General features: G+C 39.6%; 1 protein-coding gene across 1 annotated transcript in view; it reads right to left on the bottom strand.

Annotated features, from left to right (window-relative positions):
- GRID1 (glutamate ionotropic receptor delta type subunit 1) overlaps nucleotides 1-22,752 on the bottom strand; it is a 541,426-nt gene that overhangs the window by 14,715 nt on the left and 503,959 nt on the right. The window contains exons 13-15 of the mRNA XM_005236732.3: nucleotides 14,285-14,480; nucleotides 5,532-5,698; nucleotides 3,942-4,182 (exon numbers count right to left, since the gene is read on the bottom strand). Of these exons, the coding sequence (XP_005236789.2) occupies nucleotides 3,942-4,182; nucleotides 5,532-5,698; nucleotides 14,285-14,480 (604 nt within the window). The remainder of the gene's footprint in view (nucleotides 1-3,941; nucleotides 4,183-5,531; nucleotides 5,699-14,284; nucleotides 14,481-22,752) is intronic.

Raw genomic sequence — 22,752 nt, 5'->3', positions numbered from 1 at the left:
AGGCATACAAAGTGGACGAGGAAAAGATAATGAATTGGCAAATATCAACACGTCAGTGTCAGCTGAAAACATTTCTCCAGTGCTAATGAGGGCTGTGCACATTCTTCCAGCTAGACTTCACAGATCCTCAACATACAAAATGAGCCTCTAAAAAATTCCTTGCTCTGTCTCCAGCAAGCTGCCCAACCCTGTCATAAATCTGCCAGAGCAGTTGTGCATTCATCTTCCCAACATCTCTCCGGTTTTTGTGTTGCCAGCTGTCGGCATGATGCAGCCTACCAAGTGGGTCAAGCCAAAGACAGAATGTTATGCAAGGGCTCCACAAGTTATGTTAACTCCTTATTCAAGGCTGAATCCGCTGTCATTTTCTACAACGGATTGATAAAGCTCCTGACGGGGTAAGGGTCACAGAAGCCGAACAGTGCCTCCTTGCCCTTCAACTCATGAGGTGACTTCTGCATGAGGAGACACCAGTCTAGTCCTTCCGTGACCCTCCACAAGCTCTGCACTTGATAGAAGAAAATGGTTGGGAGACGATCCAGCTTCCCCAATTTTTAGGTGATATCACAACACTCACGTTTGTGCCAAAGCCTTCCCAAAAGCAAAAGAAAATCGGCAGCATGACTTAAGTTTGCAGCTGTTCTTGAACTAACAATTTGGCTGGAGTATCAGATGCAGCCAGGAGGCAGATTTTAACGTTCTGTACGTGCTATGCATGCTGCGGCTCTGTTATTATGACCATTGCTGTAGAGATGCTGTGACAGAAATGGGATCTCCTGAATAACACCTCCTGGAGATCAAATCCTCTTTTTGCTTTTGGTCCCCCAGCAACACTCAGCCACTGCTCCTGACTCAAGCACAGCAGTCCCCAGGACTTAACACTCCCCTCATCTCTGGATCATATCTTTCCCAAAGTTTCAAAACTTGGTTCTCCTAAATATGTTGAAAATCTTCAACCAACCTACACCACCTTTTCTGGAACGTGGTTTCCTATCTGAATTACAGTAGCCATCAGCAATCCTGCTTCAATCCCTCCTCACTAGTAGTACATAGATAAAATTTATATCTCTGCCCACTGATCTACCGAGAAACATCTGCTATGCTCCTTTGCTGATATAACTGAGCTGATGTTGCAGTCACTGTGACTGGATCCCTCCTCCCAGCCCCATGGTGCCATCCCAGCCCAGCCCCAGGCAGGTGGCCATCAGCTGTGAGCGGCCATCAGCCACAGGCGGCCAGTCATGCACCCACTGCGGCCTCACAGGGGTCCCACCTGCCCAGGCCAGCTGGAGCTGGGTGAGGGGCTAAGGGGCCGAGGGGCCAGGAGCCCTGGCCGGGCCAGGCTGAGCTCAGGTGACAGGCACCGTGTCACACGGCCCAGCCTGCAGTGGGTCTGGGTGGAATAAAGTTTCGAGTGTAACGGCAAGGTGGGGCTGTGCCATGCTTAAGCAGAGGATCGCAGAAGACCGTGCCCACCCGTGGTGCGGGGCAGCAGTGTCCCCTTCCCTCCAGCTGCTCTGACCTGACTCAAAGGTGCTTCTAGCCACCTGCCTTTCGTTGCACCCCGCTGTCCTCTTGAGGGACCCCTCATTACGTTCCCTCCCGCCTGCCTCGCATACCTGCCTTACGCTTTCCTCCTGGCTGGCTCAGCCTGTGAGCCCTCATCCCTGTGCCCTCTCCTCAGGAACACGCACTTCCCCGTTCAACCTCAACAACCTGCTTGTGCCAGGGCTCCCACTGACTCTGCTCCCTCTCGGCAGCACCCACATCACCGACCTTTCCCGAGCCTGTTTATGTGTGCTGTGAGCAGGTTTAACTTGCCACCCTTAACCCAGAGTGGCTATGCTCCACGGGCAGGCCCAGTCCCACACACTGGTGGTCTTCCCAAGTACAGCTTTACTGTATGGATAACCTTAGTATATTTTTTTTTAAATGGAAGCTTAAAAGTATTCTATTGTTTGTCACAGAAACTGCAAGAGGGTGTACAGAGCAACCCTAATCTGGAACGCAGTGGAGGGAAAGGGCAGGAGGAGGAGACGGATGGGAAGGGGAGGAAAGTTGGGATGGGGTAGGCAGGGATTTGCGATAACTCTTCTTACATCATAAAAAGCAAAACAAAGGGGATGGGGAAAAAGAAAATACTTAAACTCAGGAAAGCAGATCCTTTTCCAGAGATGGAAACTGAGTATTTTAAACTCCTTGCAATAAAAGAGTGAATTATTTCACCTTACCTATATGAAACTGCCATTGGGGCATACTCATCTCACTCTACAAAGATGCACCAAGGTGAGTCCCTGAGCGTAGAGAGGGGAACACACTGCATAGTATAGCAAGAGGAATGCTTGTGCACAGGCAGCTTGAGCACATGGCACACAAGGTCCCTGTCCCTTGCCCTGCCAGGCTTCCACCACAGGCAGCGAGCGCTCTGCTGCTGGGGAGAGGCCTTCGCTGTGCTCACGTGGAGTGGGGCCTTTGGGGTTACAGCAGGAGTGACTTCTACAAGGCAGCGGGGCAAAATTCTACAGTATTTAACCAAAGAGCAATGAAAGACGCACTTCTCTTCATATGAAACCTACTTTATAAGCAAGAGTACCTACTCACGCTCTCCCTGTGCCTGCTTTTGGAGTACTGCATTGTGCAAACTGGAGCCATGCTTCCTTTTACCAACATTTCCCTTTCACTGCTGCATGTAGTGGAGCCACAGGCAAGTGACTTTACAGCTTTGTCCCACAAACATGGTACAGATGTTTATCACCAAGCACTTGATGGATGAATTCAAATGGGAGAAGCAGGAACTCAGAAGAATGGAATCTTACTGATAAATATTTCACAGCATTACAGACTGCAACATATATCTCCAGGTCCCATTTGCCAGAATTGCTTACAGGTGATAGGTATGTCAATTAGCGTAGTACTCCTGGCAACTTGAGAAACATAGATTGGAATTGATGGGCTATGCACCGTTTTCCAGCTGTAGTGTAGCTCACTGCTATTATTTGCTTGTAACAAACATCTGCTCCAAGATGAAAGCACCTACAAATGCCTCAGCGTCTCCAAAATTACAAGAGGTTAGTCTGTTAAACATTTAATCTACGTAAACAAATACAGGCTTCATGCAAGACAGGTCTGAGTGTGTGCTGATTATTCTATCATAGCATTGCTAACTACTGCTGCTGTGCATGAAAACTTCAAACCGAAGGAATTCTCAGATGTATTTTCCTAGGTAAAATATGTTATATGAAGGTTGGTTTACTCAGAGTCTCCTACTTTTAGAAATAAAACTGATTTCAAAAGAAAGGAAGCATTTCAACAGTGTCATGGCAATATGGCTTATTCAATTAATAACTAGCTGGTTTATTTTTAATTGTTCATGTACCTCTTCAAACTCAGCCTAGGTCAGCCATGAAGGAAAACAGCTACCAGCTGGCTGGCAGCTGCACAGCCTGTGCAGGATAGATATGGCTCTCACAGCCAACGCAGGGGGTCTCAGATCACAGAAAACATTACCACTGGCGGCACAAATGGGTGCCCATGACTGGTCTCCCAGTCACTCACAGCGGAGAGGCCAAGGGTGTGTTTCTGAACTACTCTCTTACCCCTAAAGGTGGTCTCACCAGCTTAGGACTGAGGCACATTGGTGGGGCAATGTGGGGAAGTTTGCACTGCTGCTGCCCATGCTGTACCTGCTCTACAAATAGAGGACTTTAGTCTCCAGGGTTGTCAGTTTGGCACCTTCCGTGTGCACAAAAGACACGTTTTGTTGGGGTTTTTTATTTGTTTAGAAACAACCACCCAAAAAGTTATATGCAAAGCTTAGTATGGCAAATCAAAATATATCAAATTTATTGTATGAGAGCACCTAAAATCCCACAACTTCCACTTCCTTGCTCTTTCTTTTGTGTTTTCTACTTTTAATTGTGATAAGAATAAAAGTTATGGACCTCTTTCGGTGTTTCTTGATGACAACGGTTGCTGTTCCACCACAACTCCAATGCTGCCACCAAGCATGCAAGAAGAAGGCCTATTGCTAAAATGCAGAAAACGCCTGCAAAACTGTGAAGCTTGAGTGCCTTCCCATCTGTCTGTGCATTGGTATGGCTATTCAGGTCACAACGTCCCATCCGTGGCCACCATTTCTGTTTAAGAACATCCAAATCTCCACTTTCTTGCAACTCTAGGATCCTGCAGAAATTTCAGAAGACAAGTATTATTTTCAATGATACTCTTTCAGTTTTTTCATCTTTTCTGTATGTCACATAACTCTTAAATCTACTGTCCCACCATTCAAAACTCCATTCCACCACCACCATCACCACCGTGCAGCATTCTCACTCTGAAACTCTGTTACAGCAAGATTTCTTTCTACTTACAGCAGCAGGTAAACTCCACTGGGTAACTTTAGAAAAAGAAGAGACTGTAAAAAAATTCCACTGCAATGCAAGAAGCACTTCCAAGGGAAATCACCATATTCCAGTTAGTCATGGCTGGTCTGGCTACATTCAGCTGCAACAGCTGGTCCCACTAGCGAAACGCTCAACCCACTCCACTGCTGCTCTCACAATAATTTCAAAATCATGTGAGACTAAACATGCTACTGTTTGTGTGCCACAACACAAATCTGTTTAAGCAGCAACCAACTCATTTACTTCAGCAAACGTAGCTTATTCAAAAAGATTTTACTTCAATGCTGTTACTTCATGCCTGAATTACTGTGTTAACAGTTGCTAATTAATCATTGTTTTGTCTCTTGTGAAGTGTCCTTTCTGTCCATGAATGATTCATTTTGGATTTGGTTTGATAAGTGTTCTAGCTGTTTACTAACAATCTTTTCTCTGGAGGCAGCTTTGTTTCTGGTTACACAGCTGGAGTTTTACTCCTTTTTATAAAGAAGGAGCAAGACAAGGAAATCTTACTTCAACCCCCTTCCTGGAGCAGAGCACCCGCTCACCTTCTGCTGAGGCCACACATGCCTGCACAACTGCATGTCTTCATTTCAGTGTACACATTCATGTGAAAAAAGATATTCCTAGCTGACATCTCAGAGATCACTAAATGGCATAGTTTTATAGTCTCAGTCTTGGCAATCCCGTGCAATATGTAGCAATTCTTGTTTTCCTGTACCGCTCTAAGCCTTCGACCTGTCTCTCCACCCTAAAGGATAAACCAGGGCATTATTACACGCTTACTGTAGGGAGCAACGTGTTGCTTCATAGCCTGCAAAACGTAGCGTGAATCAAAGAGCTCTCTTCAATCTCTCCCCTAGCTCATACAGAGCTCTGAACATCAGTCCTTTTTCTGCCAGAGGTACTGCTGCCTGGAGTTACGAGGCCACACACCACCTCCAGTCCCCTCCTCCCTAAGCAGATGTATGAAGAGCAGAAGTAGCAGCTTTGCTGAATCCTGAACTCGTAACCTTTCTGCTGTCACTTACTCACTGTCCTTTATTCAATAATTGCCAAAATTGATGTGAACCACAAATGGTTGCTGGTTGTAGACAGGAATCCTATAAAACAAGCTTTGTTTCAATTTACCTCTGGGAGAAAAGATCTCTGTAGGGACTTCCATGCTGGAGTGCTATCCCGTATCCTTTGCTGCTGATGCTGTTTCCAATGACTGTCACAGAGCATTCATCATCTGTCAGCGCAGCATATTCCACCACTGTCACATCCCACAGGAAAGCATAGTTTCCTTTCTTTGCCTGTAAATACAGCATGAACACAAATATAAACTAAACCACATTTCTAGATAGGACAAAAGCCAAGCCAAGCAAACCCTGAGCTTGTAATTATTCCATGGTGGTATTTCATTAGGTCACCATTTATCTGTAGACCTCCACCTTAGCACATTTCTAACACTCTTCCCTCCTAACTACCTCATCTACTTCTAACCTTGCTAAAATGTCTTCCATTTTTAATAGGAATACATAGGATAACATAGCCAACTGTAAGTGTAGGCAAAGCTTACCTAACAGGTTATTAATTATAAATGAAAGCTGTTGCCTCAGCTGATGAAATTTGATGTATGTTTTGTAAGAGACATGGGATGTGACCAGTTATATACATTCCTGTAACTAGATGGGTACAGTATGAGCACTAAGTGGTGCTTCCTAGTCATCATAGTCACCAAAATGATAACATTGCAGCTTTTCTCATATAAATATGTAAAAACACAAAGCCCCTTCTCAGAGCTATAACCTTTTGTCCTGTAACAAAAGGCATGCTCTGAGCTTAAAGAACTCCCTCATTTTTTCACAGGTAAGAAAAGTCACCAGCATCTCCTATTATCTCAGTTTTGGGACAAATATTGCTTTATTTTAGTGCACACCCACGCAGATGTCCTTAAATGTCAGCCTTAATTTGGATTCAAACCAATGCCTGCATGCAGAGCATATGATGAATGTAAATCACCTTACTTAACATAAGATGTAAGAAACATCTCTGGATAGGGATTCAATAAAGAAAAAAGTAATCATTTTGTTTGGTTAAAGTAATCATTGGTTTCCTAATATATTTAAGTAGTATGTTTTTAAGTCTCTAGTGAGCACAGAGAGCACAACGGAACAGATGGGCTGGAATATCTGATGCAAATAAATGAGTAGTCACAAATGTAGACCTCCAAGACTTTTTTTTTTTTTAATTTTTTTTAAAATTTTGGGTGATTTCAGGGTTTTTTTAGGTCAGAACAAAGCAAGGCAAGGAGCTGAAGTCCTGCACATGTTTCTTTATGCATAACCAAGCTCCCCTAGCAAATGGCTCCAGCTCTGGCATGGAGTTAGCTCATCCTTCCACATAGTTTCCCTTTTTGTGTAAGCTTGGTTTTGAATTCACCTGTAAGCCTCCCTTAGTTATTTTATCATATTGCATTCTTCACTTGAGCAATTTAGCTAATTTTACTTCACCGTGCTTTGATATAAACTGCAGCTTTCTGAAGTCCCTGACAGTTGTTTAAATATGACAATAAATCAAATGGGTGAGTTATCCTCTAGTGGGTAGAATCCAGGGAAACAAAAATTAAAAGTATGTTGTCTGGATTTTCTGTAAGCCATTTGCCACAATCTACATGTTTCTCCCCCCCTCCCACCCCCCTTCCCTTTTATCTGCAATAAAGGCAATCAAAGATCCCCAGATTTGTTTCTGAGTTAAAACAGAGTAAAAATGTTATATCTTTCCTCTTTGGAAAGATTTAAAAGAACCTATACTGAGCATTCTGAAAATAATTGTTTGTTATGCACATGCCATTATCGTGTGTTTGTCCCCACCTTCTCTTTTGCCACCTCTCTGGTCAGTTCAGTAACAGTAATTAATGCACATAGCCTCAGATAGTTATTGCAATACTACTACAAAACATCATTAAAATCTGAAGTACAGTATGGACCTTACAGAATTTATTCAAATAGGACCCACAGACTCTACTGTTAAAATCATACATTGATTAAACTGACACGACTCATTAAACTAGCATATTGATAAAAGTATCTCTCACTTCAATGTCACTGTATGAAACCAGACCAGAGCAAGACTTCCACATCTACATTGTAATATACATAAAATATACCTGGCTGTCTACCTAAACTGGTAATTGTGGCATAAAGTGGGAGCAACAAGCAAACCACTTTTTACTGTACGCAACAGCCAGAAAAGGCTTCATAACCTATCAACACAAGGATGCATAAAAAAATTAAGGATGGCAAGGGAGTGATTCCTCAAGGCATCTAGCTTAAATTCAGCCAGCAACCTACGTTCTTGGAAGCCTAAAATGTGCTTTCCAAAGGTATCTTCTGAATGATCACATAGCCATAACTAACTGGGTTGTTAGCAGCAAATCTCTGCATCTTGTCCTCTGCTGTTCCTGTGATGGGCTTTAATGATTCACATTTTGTGCCTTCACATCTGCAATGGTGCTGATAGGCTTTCTGCCTGCTTAGGGACAACAGGCAATGGGCACCCCCCCACTGGTGCTCCTGGCAGGGAAGGACCATCCAAAGCCCTATTTTTTGCACAACCCAGGCAGGTTGTGTTCTATGGTAAATACTACCTAGGCTTTTGGTACCTCTGGTACCAAAACAGAAAACTGTTCAGGTTCAAGTGCATTAAAATAGAAACTCATGGAACCAAAGACAACAGCACTTGTTAGTATTTATTCAAAATCTGTGATATTAGAGAACAAAAACTTGCCTGATAGAAGTACAGAAAGAGAAGACCCATAAAAGATTTGGCCTAAATCACTGTGATAAAATGTGTCTTGCGTTTTTCTGGTGTGGGTTTTTTGGGGGGCTTGGTTTTTCGTTTGGATTTTTTTGTTTGTTTTGTTTTGTGTTTTTTTTTTTTAATGTTTGTTTTAAAGAGCTATAGCCTCTGGTTGTTTTAGAATTGCTCTGTAAATCACCTTTTCAAATTTACAAATTAGAAAAGAAGAACAGTGACAACATGTCATACATTCCACATCTTTTTCTTAGTAATAATTGAGGAACACAGTCTTCTTCAAACATCTGACTTAAATTATAAGACAATTCCTTGTGAAAAATCACATTATTGATTCTACTTTTCAAGCCTCAGTTTTCCTATGTTATTTTATAGAGAAGAGCTTTGTACATTGACTTAGATGTTGGACAGCAGATCTTCTGAAAAAGTCTACTTCTCTTGCATTTGGAATGTTGCATCCTAAGTTATAGCCCACATGTATAAGTGGTTAATAAACAAAATCTGCCAAGCCTATTCATATAAGTTTTATATTTTTTATGGCATAAATTGTTCTATCCAGTGCCATTACATCTGTAGAGCATTATTTCTCTGACAGCCCGATCATTTTAGCATAAACAGGAATCTGAGTTTTAAACTCTTAGCTACGCATACTTCTCAACTCCCAGAAATACTGGATGTGAGACTGTTTCCCCTGTCTGCTAAAACCCGAATCGTCAAAGATCCCTTTTTCCTAAGGGATAATTTCTCTCTTCCAAATCTTCTTCCACTTGCATAGTTTTCTTGTCTGAAGAGTGGAGACCTCGTACTATTAGTGTGTTCATTGCATGGAAAGCTTCCTTATGACCAAGTATTTAGTTGCTCTTTAAATTCAGCATCTTTCACATCCCTGTTGACATCTGTTGTGACAGTTAAACAGTATAATTTGTTCAATTTAAAGAAAAACTGACAACTTTTGAAAAATGTATGTACAAGACACAGAGCCACACACATACATGTGTTTGAGATATTTTACTTTTTATATACCTTTACTAGCCAACTACAATCAAATTGACACTTATTTAAAACCAAAAATCAAATTAAAAAAAAAATCAAAGTAGTTTAAACTTTTAATTTTTGTCACATGAAAGAATGCGTGTGTGCACATGTGCATACCCCTCAGCTTCCAGGCCAGAGCAGTACTGGAGGCAGGAAGACTAAGAATTACAGGAGACACCTGGCACTGACCCATGGGATGTATGTGCTGGAAACTCATCAAAACTCCCTAGCTGCACATGACACATGTACCTACCCATGCAACCAAGTCCTGATCACAGTCCAGCAAAGATCCGTATCCTCAGGCTCTTGCATTCACAGCCCAGCTATCTAAGGCCTGCACTGTATGTTTTTAGAGCCCATAAAAATGTTCAGTGATCAGACATCATTGCAAAAATAACATATAGAAAGAGATGGTAAAAGGGAATGTGGCAAATTCCAGCTGAGAATAGGTAAGATAACTTGAATGACTGAAATGAAACACAGAATTAGACTTTTAATAGGCTCTCATATTTTGCTCCTTTGCTATGGCCTTATTGTGACTCTCAGCGTGAAGACATATTGCAGAACAAAACAAAAATAGCTCAGTTAAACTTTCAAAAACTTCTTTAACATAATTTCAGCCAAAACAGCACACATATATTCCACCCAGGTAGGACTACCATGGTGATGTACACCAAAGACACCAGATTTGTCTTTAGTTGAAGAGGTTTTAAGAAAACAGCCTTAAGGGAAAGAATGAAAAAAACAAAACAAAACAAAAAAACCCAAAACACCCAAAGCAAAACTTATATTAAAAATATTTCTTCTTCATAATCATGCAAAATTTAAAGACCAAGGAAGATTGCTTCCTAGATGTAAGAAGGACCACAAAGAGAATAGTAATACTTCTAAAAAGCAGTAAGCAACCTCATAATGTCACTCTTCAATGTGGAGGGAGATGGAAGAATATTGTTCAAAGGAACCTGGCTTACTCATGGCAAAACAATGTTTTTTTCAAATAAAGCATGGTAAGAAATAATAAAAACTTGAAAAAAGATGGATTTCAGATTAATCACTGATATGTCTGTGATTTATCTGAAACTTATGAAGACGCTACCATACTACAGAAAAAAGTGCTAGAATAATGCAACATTCATGATTAATTTACTGCCAGAACAGAGTGTCACTGTGGCTGATCCCATTATATGGCTGATACTACAGAAATATCAAAAAGTGACCTTTACATTGGCATTAATAGTTCAAAACCATGCTTGGATAACATTTATTATCAATAAAAAAGTGCTTTAAGAGAAGCAACACAGCTCTAATGAAAAGAAAACATGTCATTTAATCCTGTTGAAATGATTTAAAAATTAATGTAATTAAGGAGCCAGTAAAGGATGAATCATATTCAGGTTTAAGGAAGCATTTGCTTTTACTCCAAAGGCTGATGGGTTGAGAAATGGAGAAATTTTTGAGGACCCATGAAAACATATGGATGAGGAACCGCAATTCACAGTATAAAATTCATTGTGGAAAATAAATTCTTGGAAAAAAAATAATTAAAAAAAACCACTATTCATCAAAAATGTAAAATACTTTTACTCCCAAACTAAAAATGAATGGAGGTGACTGTTCAACAAGAAACATTATCATTTAATGTTTAGTCTTCATTAAGGGAAAGAAACTTTTTGATGGAAGCAAAAAAAGGGAAGAAATAAAATCTTACTGTGCCATTGCTTAAATCAATGATACATTCACATTTTGTACTGTATTTGGTTTTGATCACTTTTCATCAAAAGTGATACACAGGAAGAAAAGAAAGGATCTAGAGAAATTTTTGCACCAGATTGATTGAACAGGGGAACAAACGGTCTCCACCAAAGTAACACTTTTAAATAATACAATAGGAGTTTAATTATCCTATGTATATATATAAAATATATGTATGGGATTACATAAGAATCCTACTACTTCATTTTTCAAAGCAAAAATGGCTGCCCACAATGAAAAAAAAAGCCACAGGTTATTACGTATGTTTTGGTAATAAATAGGTACCCTGAAGAACTGATTGCCACTGGCAAATCAAAACAGTTTGCTGAGATTTACAAGTGGCTTAGTGTGATTCCAGTACCAATGTCCACCTGGGAAAAGACGGCAGGAGCTACCCACCACACGCTTCTTGGGGATCCTGGCTGTACCTTGAACCAGAAAGAAACTTTCCATACGACATTAGTTAATCCACATCTGTTTGTAACCAGGAAACCTGAGTGGCAAAATAGCATTTTGTATGGACTGGTGATTTGTCTGTTAACCTCCTCTTTTGCTACACAGAGACATTTATGAATAGGAGGATGTTTTCCATCTGCAATGACCATTCTCAACTGCCTTGGGAGTACAACAAAAGCAACTTGTCCCCCTGGCTGTGAAATGTCCTTCTGGTGCATACATAACTTTGCAGTGCATTAACGCCCTTTCCGGAGCTCTCCCAGTGCAGCGAAAGCTGTGCCTGGACAATGGGAGATGGTCACTGTGGCTACAGGGACTGGGCTGTGTCTGAAAAGAGACCTCTGCCATAGCAACCAAGTGTCACAAAAGCTTTCAGGACTTTCTTCCAACTATTATCCTTTTGTTTTTAGGCAGTCAACGGGAGTAGGAAAATCTCTGGGAAATGGAGGTATGTAAATGGAACAAACATCTGAACGACCTGCCTGTACCATAAATAAGCAGCACTCTCCTGTTTTGTGTTGAAGCAGCATTCCTCTGTTTTGCAACTGCAGCTGAACAGTGACTGAAGAAAATGGAAAGGGGAAGGAGGGGAGAAAGGGAGTGCTTTGCTTTTTTTGCATTCTCAGGCAAGTCATCATTCAGAAAAATTGCTGCAGGGATCTTTTTATGCTAAAGAGATTTAGATTTCCCATTTCTAAATGGTACATTTAAAAGTACATTTTAAAGGCACATTTACACCTCTCATGCAGCAGTACGTTATTACAGATAGAAAGTTCCATTTCTTTGGCTGACATAAATTCTCATTTAGAAAACACAGAATTTCTATCCATAATACTTGACACGGAAAACTTGTCTGTTTATTCAAAGAGCTCAATGAGCCAGGAAGAGCGACACTTAAACTAAAAATACAACAGTTTAGTTGACAGCGTTATTAAATGTTAAGCCAAATTTACGTAGGTGTCTAATCAAATAGAAGCTTCGGTCAGCTTCGGGGACTGAAGTAAATTTATCAGTGACATTAATTGAGTGAGCTGATCAAGTTATATAAAACTCACCCCACAATATTGAAATCAAACTTAATATGAAAAGTTATCCACCTAGATAGGATGGAACTGTCAGCTCCATACAAACAATATAATTGGTATTCTAAACAGCCTGCCAATCTACAGTTACATTTCTGGCTTCGGCAAAACTAGCTATCATAAATGGCAGCATGCAGTAGGCTTACAGAATGAAAGTATTTACAAGCTCATCATTAAAGAGCATCCACTGGCATAAGAATGGTAAAAATGAAAAAAAAAAATAAAAAAAAATACTGTGCATTTTTCTAAGCTAAACTGTTTTATTATTCATTTTAATGCTAGGATACATAGAAGAGTACTTAATGTCTCTATTTTTACCTCCTTTAAATGCTAACAAACTATCTCAAAATAGAGGCCTCATTTTCACAAAGTGCAGAGCAGATAAAAAAAAAAAAAAAAGAATGAATCAACACACTGCAGACTTTGCTATTGCCAGAGCTCTACCTTGTCCCAAGGAAGAAAAGCTATCTGAGCTGAGGGCAGAGGGCTTAAGTAAAGCTCAGCTGGGAGATGGGAGAAAAGGCAGGCGGATACAAAACTACTGACTAAATACTCCTCTGCTGAGAAGACACAAGTGTTTGTGTAACTATTTTGTCCCAAAGTCACACAAACAGTTGCAAATCTTATATTAAAGGACTTGGATTTCAGGAATGGGATGGCCTGTGTTATTGTGTTCACACCCCTTATGGTGCTGTAAAAACCATTAAATTTTGGATGCTTTCCCTCTGACTGCTCAGAAAAGGTTTCAAAGGTTCAAAGAAATAAGAGACCCAAGCCCCAATCATTTTATTATTTCCCACTTATGAAAGCAGAAAGAACTAGTAACATTCACTGGCAGCAGAATAACTCTGATCAATCACTATGTTAATAACAGATGTTAGCTTGTTTTATGAAAAAAATCAATTGACAAATAAAGAGGACACTTTTCAATAAAGAAGCAGCACATTAAACTTTCGTCATCGTGTCTTCATCCCTTCTGCCATAACATACTCCTGGACACATGTGCTTTGATGGTATTTAGTATCTGGTTTTGCTGAGCTACAAGATGGGAAGCAGGGAACGGAGGCAGATTAAGAGTGAGAAAGCGTGAACATTTGTATTTGCATGATGTGAACCAGGGTTATTTATCACAGGACTCGGCACAATGATGTAGGATCCCAAGCTTTTATTTATCACTCCTTGAATCCCACATCAATGCTCAGTTTCATCAAAAAAATTGAGTAGCCGTATCTGAGATAAAATGTGAAAGCACAGTGACATGTGAAAGAGTATATGCATTTTTTTAAAGTTTGGCATAAACAAAGCCTTGCATTAAATTCCTGTTCTAAGGGAACTGAGTATACGTTCAGTGAATCTCTCGATTCTTACTCATGTTTCCAATAAGTTCAATCCACCAACTCAGAGAAAAAAAAAACAAAACACTCGAGCAATGAACAAGTGTTAGTACCTGTATAATGTAAAGAATAACATTCAAAATAGCATTATCAGAGCTCCCAAGAAACTGAGAAAACTTATGGCCAGACGCAAAGAAGGGCTTTTATACTGAAGACTTAGGCAGAGCTAAAGTACTTAAATTCAAAACAATGACCTCAAAATATGATTCTTACCTGCTATTGAGTTACTAAAAGGAACTTTAGATATGGATATTTTTTTAATGACTACGTAATTGCTTTCCTGTGACTTAACAGTATTAACTCCACGCAAACAACATTGATACAGAACAAAAATTAAATTAAAAACCCTGTGATCCAGTCTTACCTTCCTGATGCCTTCAGAAGGGTTCGATACACAATTATCTGCCCCATTATTCTTACTGATAGTCCTCCACAGTTCAGCAAATGTGTTATCCTGCTCCAAAGGGTTGGTCCCTTTTGCTTTAAAGTATTCATACACTGCTGAATCCCTCACTGTACCGTAAGATATATCCATTTGTTTGGACAGATCTTGAAATGTTCTGAAATTCAAGCGATATCAAGATATTAGTATTATATAGTACATTACCAAGATTTCATTCATTAAATGTTGGGGGTTTTTTTATGTCTCTCGTTAGTCAGAAAGCCCTTACCCTCACCTAGTATCATTTGCACATCTCTTTCCTCATCACAAAAGAAAACCAAGGAGTGATTTAATTGTATAGAGATCTTATGAATTTAACTATACCTGAGCTCTTTTTCACCGCAGCAAAGATTTTTTTTGGACAGATAACATTCCTGTTAAATATTATGATGCCAAGTTTGCACAAGAATGTAGTGCAAGCAAGACCTATTCGAGCACAGGAAAAACTCAGATTGTAAATATAAACTTCCAGATCCATCAGCACCAGCAGAAATACCTCGCAGAATTCAGTAGAATTAGTTTGCAGTTACACCACTGCTCCATCTGACTCTAAATCAATACCATTGTTTTAAATAAACAGCTATAAGTCTCGCTTCCAATTTCCACTAAGTCTCTCTCACTTGCTCGCTTTTCACAGCCTCTGGTAAAACAGGCATTTTTCATTCACACACAGGCCTAACTTCATCATACCACTCTGGAAGTGCAAATGGGCCTCAACATGAGTGGCTGTGAATGCACCATTTATTTTCAAATTGTACAGAATATAATTCACTCCTGTTTTACAGTCTTTTCTGCACAGAAAGGTATAAATCACGGCCTGCATCAATGAAAACCAGACCAAGTTGCAAAACATTTGAGGTGGCATCACTGCCCTCAGAAGCAGCATCCTAGCTGTTTTCCACCTTCAGATGTTCATTCCCATTCCTGTGCCTCCTCCCTTTGTCCTCACGCAGGGCTTCTGTGCAGTGCCACCATTGCTTTCATCGGGGTGTATGCACACACAGACACACAGACACACATTCAACCATCGACCACCATGTGCAGCAGAAGGGACCAAATTGGATCTCATAAGTAATGGTTTATTTTATGTTTTATAAACATATGGCTTCACCTAACAACTACATGCTTCTGACAGGACTGACTGACTAATGCTGTCAGACTAAAGCAACCCTCCCTGCCTCCCCCCTCACCATTTCTTTTTCCCAAACAGAATATTTCAGAAAAAAACCAAACCAGCTCCAAACATCCAGAGGCCCACTCATGCCACCTCCCACCTGTCTCCAACTCCCGGAGCCACAAAAGCAAAACATTTTGCCTTGCAGCTCTTGCAGAAGATCTCTTTGCAGTGCTCCTGAGGACCCTTCCCTTGGACCATGGGCTGAAACTGTTTTCCACAGCTGAAGACTTGTCACAGACAACATATTTCTGCCTCCGTTCTCCCTGTTTCACTTGGGGGGATGTGCCACTGCTTACAACTCACAACTTGTAAGATTCCCTGCAACACTATTTAAAGCGAAGCAATCCAGGCATACACACACTATTATGTAAAAATATGTAGAAAACTCTTCCATCTTCTCCACCACGCCGCCTCCAGCCTGCACAAGCATGGCTCCAAAAGGGTCCCCTTCCTGGGACACGCCGCGCGGGAGCCCACCAGCCCTGTCCCCAGACTGCAGCTCAGCAGGGATGCCTCTCCCACCCACACCAAAACTCTCCAAACTCACAAGCTGCTTCAAACAGCTTAAGTGGTTTAAGTTCTTAAATTGTGTTAAGGATTTTTTACCATTTTAAGCTGTTAAGCAGCTTTAAGTAAGACTGTGTGTGAACAGTTTTTCTCTATATACATTGCACACTTGTGGATTTGGGCTAACTCTGGGAGTTACATTAAACCCCAAACCTCCTGTTATTTCTCTAGCTCTGTATATGGCACTTTGGTAACGTACAAAATGAACACCCAGGAGTTTGCTGGAAATTCAAAATTCTAATGAAAAATGAGAGAATTCATATCAGTTTTATTTCTCTCTTTGTTTAACAATCCTGAAAGTTATATTCTCGTCTCCTAAATGTTTCCTGTACATTTCATTGAACAGGACCATTTTTCCTCCCGTCTCAAGCTAAATGATTACATGCTACATTTAGTTCTGTCTTTATTTTTTAAAATAAGTTTTATCATATCCCATGGAATTTCTTACATCCCAGGGATGGATGATCTGGCTGTTAAAAGACATTTTTCAGTCTATTTTATGTACAAATGACAAAGAAAAGTACTCAATACACACAGGAGGGTTTCTGTGGCAACATTTTTTTATACCAGGTTTGGCATACGGTTTTTGGGGTGTGTGGGAGTGCATGTCTGGTAGAAGCGCAGTAGCAGAAACGTGTTTAGCTAATGTTCTTTAAAACAGCTTTCAGCTGATAACTTTACAAATGCCTACTGCTCACTCTGCCATTCTGCTTGAAAGTTTGTACATGAGCGTTTGTATATTAAAAAAAAAAATAATTCCACCTGCAGTTTTACTAATGTCACTGTTTTCTGGATCACTTCTACTGCCTCTACTGCTGTGGAAGCTTTTTGTCAGAAATATGCCTTTTGTTTTAGCTAAATTGTACTGTATTGACCTTCAGTATTTCTGTTTTAGCTAAATTACATTTTATTGATTATCAGTACTGTACAAAAGCACAGTACCTGCTGCTTTTTGAGCAGCACAGTTTCTTCAATTCTCTAAACATCTCAAGGCACAGTGAGCAAATTCAGAGTTTAAATTAAATGCTTTACAATAAACAGATAACCTGTACTGGTGGCAGGGAGGGAAGCACAGCCTTTGCCTGGGTGTGGTGAATAACACAACTACTGCCCCTTTAGCTGGCAGATTTTCCTTGGAAGAGATAATGCAGAGTATTTTATGTCCTAAGGATTACATGTGCCTGTCTCGCAGTGTCCTGTTTGATGTATTATAAGAACAGCCACTGACAAAGGAAAGCCTCCACACTGCACCACCATTGGAAATATCCTGTGAGAGAGGCAGTCACCCAAGGGTACAGTCAGGGGCACAGTAGGAATCAAGCTTGTGAGCGGTTCCTGTAGTATAAATTCAGAAGGATGGTGAGTGCTTGAGTGAGAAGCTAGCCTTATGCTTTTACCAAATGGACCATTTAGACAAAAATCTCTGAAATTATCCTGACAGGGAATGGTCTACATCACAGTTCATTCTTACACTGTGTAAAAAATTTCTCTGTACTGTATTTCTGCACTGAAAATAGAGGTGATGCTCAGCATCTCCATGGCCAGAGAGGTGACCAAAAGATCTGGACGTGGTGGGTACAGCCACATACAGAAAAGATACTTAATGGATATCAGTATCTCCTTGCTTTTACAGGGTGAATTAAGATAATCACATGTCATTTTTAAGCATTGATATTTTAACTGCCTCAGACCTACCATTGGTAGACAAAATACTACTACACGGCTACATTTCAGGTGTTTAAAAAATATGTAGATGCAGTGCTTAGGGACATGGTTCAGCGGTGGACTTGGCAGTCCTGGGATAATGGTTGGATATAATGATCTTAAAGGTCTTTTCCTGCCTAAACGACTCCACAATTCTGTGATTTCAGGTTGGTTGTATCTTAAAATTAAGTCATTCTTTAAAGGCAGCTGCCCTCATCATTCTTAACCTTCGTTTTTGCCACCAGCCATTAGCTGGACCCACCTTCTTTAGCCACTGACATTCTTGCCTCACTTCCCTATGGCAAAGATTTCTTGCACTTAATATACAAAATTATTCACAACAAAAATGTGTAGCATATCAAGATGCCCCATTAACCTTACCACCTCAGTTATTGGATCTCACAACCCATTAAGGGCTCTCTGTAAGTGTGATTAAAGATAAAACTAGTAAAGCAGAAAAAGACAATGTTCCTCACAGTTATAGAAGCCAAACTTCAATTTGTAGATAAATACATTCACTGTGTGATTGCTATAATAGACCAGTATATGTAAACCAATTGATTTAAGTAAATGTATCTGTGGTTAATCTAAACAAAAATGGTGTCTTTTATGCCTGCTAGATAAATACAACAATTGATACATAATTTCCAGTGGAGTTGCAATTACTTCATTTAGAGCCAACTGAAAACTGGACTCTCTCTGCTTGTTTTATTTTTCAGAAAGAAGCTGATATAAAGCATATGCTGTAGAATAAAGAGTCAGGCAATTACTAGTGTTTATAAGTAGACAGCTAGAAATAATTGCTACAATAATGATATTGGTTAAGTTGCACTTTTTGGAGCTGTTTTCTTACAAGTAAGAGACTTGTGTAACTGTAAGTATACAGACTAAAAATATGCTGCCAGTATAGGTTTATGTTACTCTGGAAATCTATGAACCCAAGCCTTTCTGGATTAATAATATGAACAAATCTTATCTAAGTGATAGACTAAACCTCACTAAGTGCTTTGATGTAACTGCTGATCAATTAACTTAACTGGAGTCGTCAGATGTGATCAACGTATTTAAAAAGAGGGGAAAAAAAAAGGAAACAGACTCCTGTCACTTCTAAATTACAAAAAATAAAGGGGGAAATTTTCTCTTTTTCTTAGTAACTTTTCTTTTTTAAATTAAAGGAAGGTCTTTTAAACAAACAAGCAAGGAGAAAAGGCAAAAAAAATCCTTGCTTAAGGAATTTTTCCTCATCCTTACTGTTCATTTTTAAAAAAAGTTTGTAGCAAGCTGCACAGCTGGACTCGTGTGTAAGGTCTATTGCTGTCAACAGGTTAATCAGTGGCACCACGATGTCATCCAGCAATGGTCTTTTACATCACAGTAATAAATGTGGCATTTTATCTTTGCTTCAGCCTTAGGAAAACCTTAATGGGAAAACACTGGCAGCTTCTTGATTTAAAGGTAGTTTCTCCTTGGCCTTCACAACTGCCCGTGGTCTGACACTGTAAAATTGGGGATTTTTCCTGTCTGCTATTACTTATGGAAAAATAATGTTTCAGCATTCCTGAATTGACAGTATTACTTTAAAATTACGCAAGATTTATCATGCTTAGCTCCTATTCATTCATCTGCACATATTCTGCCTTGTGATCACGTGTTTGAGGAACCTCTCCCTTCACAACACTGTCAGACAATAAGATATAAATAATTCCTCTCAACTAAAATTAATTAATTTCCTTAATTAATATTAATCCCTAAGATGTATGTGGACAGTAAAATAAATTTACTGCTTTTTCCATATTTAGCAGAGAAAGCTATGTTTTTCTTTTACCTAAGGAAGCCAGTACCCTGAGATTTTTGCTCAGTGCAGCATAATATTTTAGGTGATGGCTATTGCCAAGACAAAGCATCCCAGAGATGATGAGACTTTTTAAGCTGCTCTGCCTAAATGAAGCCTTAGAAATGCATACATAAAATATATGCTACAAGTTCTAAATTTCTTTTTTAAAACACCTTGAAGCTACTTTCTTTCCCCAAAAGCTAGGCATTCATGACATCTAGAGAACTAAATACAAGTGCAGTTGCTAACTACAACTATTTTCCTAACAGGATATACGAGAGGGAAATATGTGCTTTACACGTTGGGAAAAAAGTAAACCCACTAAACTTCTAAGTAAAAATAAAAGCAGCGGAATTGATTTGATAATCTTATAACACCAGTATAAGCCCAAGAAATGCCTATGAACTGAAACCTAGAATATAAAATCCTATCTGAAAAGAGATTTATTTCATAAAGTTATCACCAATGAAAAGCAATGAGCTGAAAAAGAATTCAGCCTACTGTGGACTGCAGAAAAGCACTCATATTTTGAGACATAAAATTGCTCACAACTACTCCCTCCATGGATGTATTGGACAAGACAATGAGAAGAAATGACAATATGTTGTTTGTCGTTGGTGACCACATCAGTCCACCCACTGAGAGATGTGCTTGGAAGCCAAGCCAGCTTTGCAGGATCAGCTTCTCATTTGTACATCCTCAGTGAGAAAACAGTCTGCAAAGCTGAATCAAGGTTGTGGGTGGTAGTGTATTGGTACAGATAATTTCCACATAAGCAGTATATCTTTCCATTCAGAGTCCTGACCTGAGTCCTGTTTATTTTTTTTTATATCCATTTGCGAAGCTGCAAAGGATTTGAGCCTTAGTCTGTTTTTCACAGATGAATAGTCATTAGACTTTCAATCTCCAGTTTTAAGTAAAATTTATGAGTGGGTAGTGTATTGTCTTAAGTCATCTGAAACGGAGTTCAAAATTCCATGTAAAGACCCTCCCTAGAGCTAGTCTGCCCAAGCTGAGTAATTTAAGTGGTGGAAGAAAAAAATCCATCTGTTACGGATATCAATTGCCACGAGGGGATGATAGCATCATTGACTTGGAAACTCACGTGAAAAGTTTCACCAACTGAATCCAAGTTACAAAGGCACAATCCCACTTGACAAGGGAACAAAGAACAGCTTTTAGTGCCCCTAAATATTAGTGCAACCAATACTCAATAAGCCTTCAGTCATACTGGAAAGAGCAATACATACAGTTGAATAATGAGATAGCATTAGAATTGACCTATCTTTAGCACTTTTGAGCCTAAAAAGCAAACACCCATCCAAAAAGCCCCCCAAAAGGTATTATGAGATATATCTATAAATTTCCAATATTTGTTCCAGGTCCACATAGGAATGTTACCTGGGCATATTAAACTGTTTGTAAGGTACGTAACTAAAAGATGGGCCATTTAAAAAAATATTTTTGGTGAGGTCAATAAAACTGTTCAAAGCATTGTTAGAATGAAACCGTAATGAAAGCAAGTTTATGTCCACATCTAATAATACTAGGCATCAGAAGAATTAGTTCCAATTTGTGCATCTCTGTGACTTTCTTTGAAATTACGAATAATCAAGCTGAGCTCTTAAATCAAACACTAATTCGCCAACTTCTTTACAGTGAAATGATCAACTCCTGCATGTTCCATTTCACTGTGAATCAAGTCACTGTAAATGCTCTTAATTCTGTTTCAGTGCAGTGACGTGCAGAACAATGGGTTTCTTCAGCAAATACACTAAATAAAATCTTAATTTTACCGATAGAGGTAGTCCAGTAGAAACTGGCAGCAGTACTGGCCTGCTTAGCGTACACTTTGCAGGATCAAGTCCTTCACCAGCAGATATATCATTCTACAGCTCATATAAAACTCATTTCATGGGTGGTCCATGAAAAAAAACCAACACATCCACTTTACTCTAAACAAAAGCCTTAAAAAAGAGAAAGCCTCATGGGACTTCCTACAAGGGAAGCCATAAGCATTGTCAGATTAAACTACAGTGAATCGATGGAGTTGCAGCCCTTCACACCAGGACTAAACATTTCCAAACCACTGGAGACAAACAGTGCAGACAGTTACGGCTATGTATGTGCTTGTCATCGTCAGTGGAGCAGGAACAGCTGCTACACATGACTTCAAAGAAGCAGGGACTTTTTCTCCAGTGGAAAGAACAATCAATTGTGTCACAGAACACATTGCCATGTCAACTACATACTTTTACCATAGTTAAAACAAACAGTGATTGAGGTCCTTAGCAGGTAATGGCACTGCAGCAGCTGTTTTCATTATGCTAACGGTCATCGCTGCCAGAAGCACAGAACTTGTGCAGCCTCCACAAATATTTAATTTCTTTAAAATCACATCCACTAGCCTCAGTTCCTACGTGCAAAAGGAATGACAAGAAAACTGAACTAAGCCGTCTTCTAAACTCCCCATACAATGCTTTCACTGCAGATTGAGTGTTTTCACTGGGACTCTGTTCCCGCAGAGCTACTGCATAATTAAGTTTTAAAAGAAGGGAACAAACGGTATGTATACCCACTGAAATGTGAAGAAAGTCGAGTTGTTAATAAATGATACAGTGTCATGTTTATGATTTTAATAGTAATTAATTACTAGCTACACGCATTGTATTGGCAAAACATTTGTAGGATTTGTGTACTTTTGAAGCATCTGAGATGCAGCAGAAATATACTCTATTACCATCACTTCAAATGTCACTTTTGCTTTACTGATCTCAGAACAATTTGCAGCACTTTTGCTAAAGTCAAAGTGTGGGGAATGTAGGACAAAAATCCATACAAGTAGGCTGTGTCCCATTGCTCACAGAATTTTATCTTCCAGTGGTTTATTTAGGAAACATGCCCATTTTCAAAAAAAAAAAAAAAAAAAAAAAAAAAAGACTTAATAGTTTTTTTCTGGCTGGGACTCAGATTTGGATCTAAAAATCAAACTGGATTCTCATCATCATCAGTAAAACAGGTTCTTCTGTAAACAAAATTAGACTTCTGGTTATTCCTAGCCATTGCTATTTCTAAATGATGCCCTCGGGACCACCTCGGCAACTCCAG

The sequence above is a fragment of the Falco peregrinus genome, chromosome 1 (assembly GCF_023634155.1).
Source record: "Falco peregrinus isolate bFalPer1 chromosome 1, bFalPer1.pri, whole genome shotgun sequence".
Lineage (NCBI taxonomy): Eukaryota > Metazoa > Chordata > Aves > Falconiformes > Falconidae > Falco > Falco peregrinus.
The sequence above is the reverse complement of the archived record's forward strand: the minus strand, read 5'-3'. Positions and strand labels throughout refer to the sequence as shown.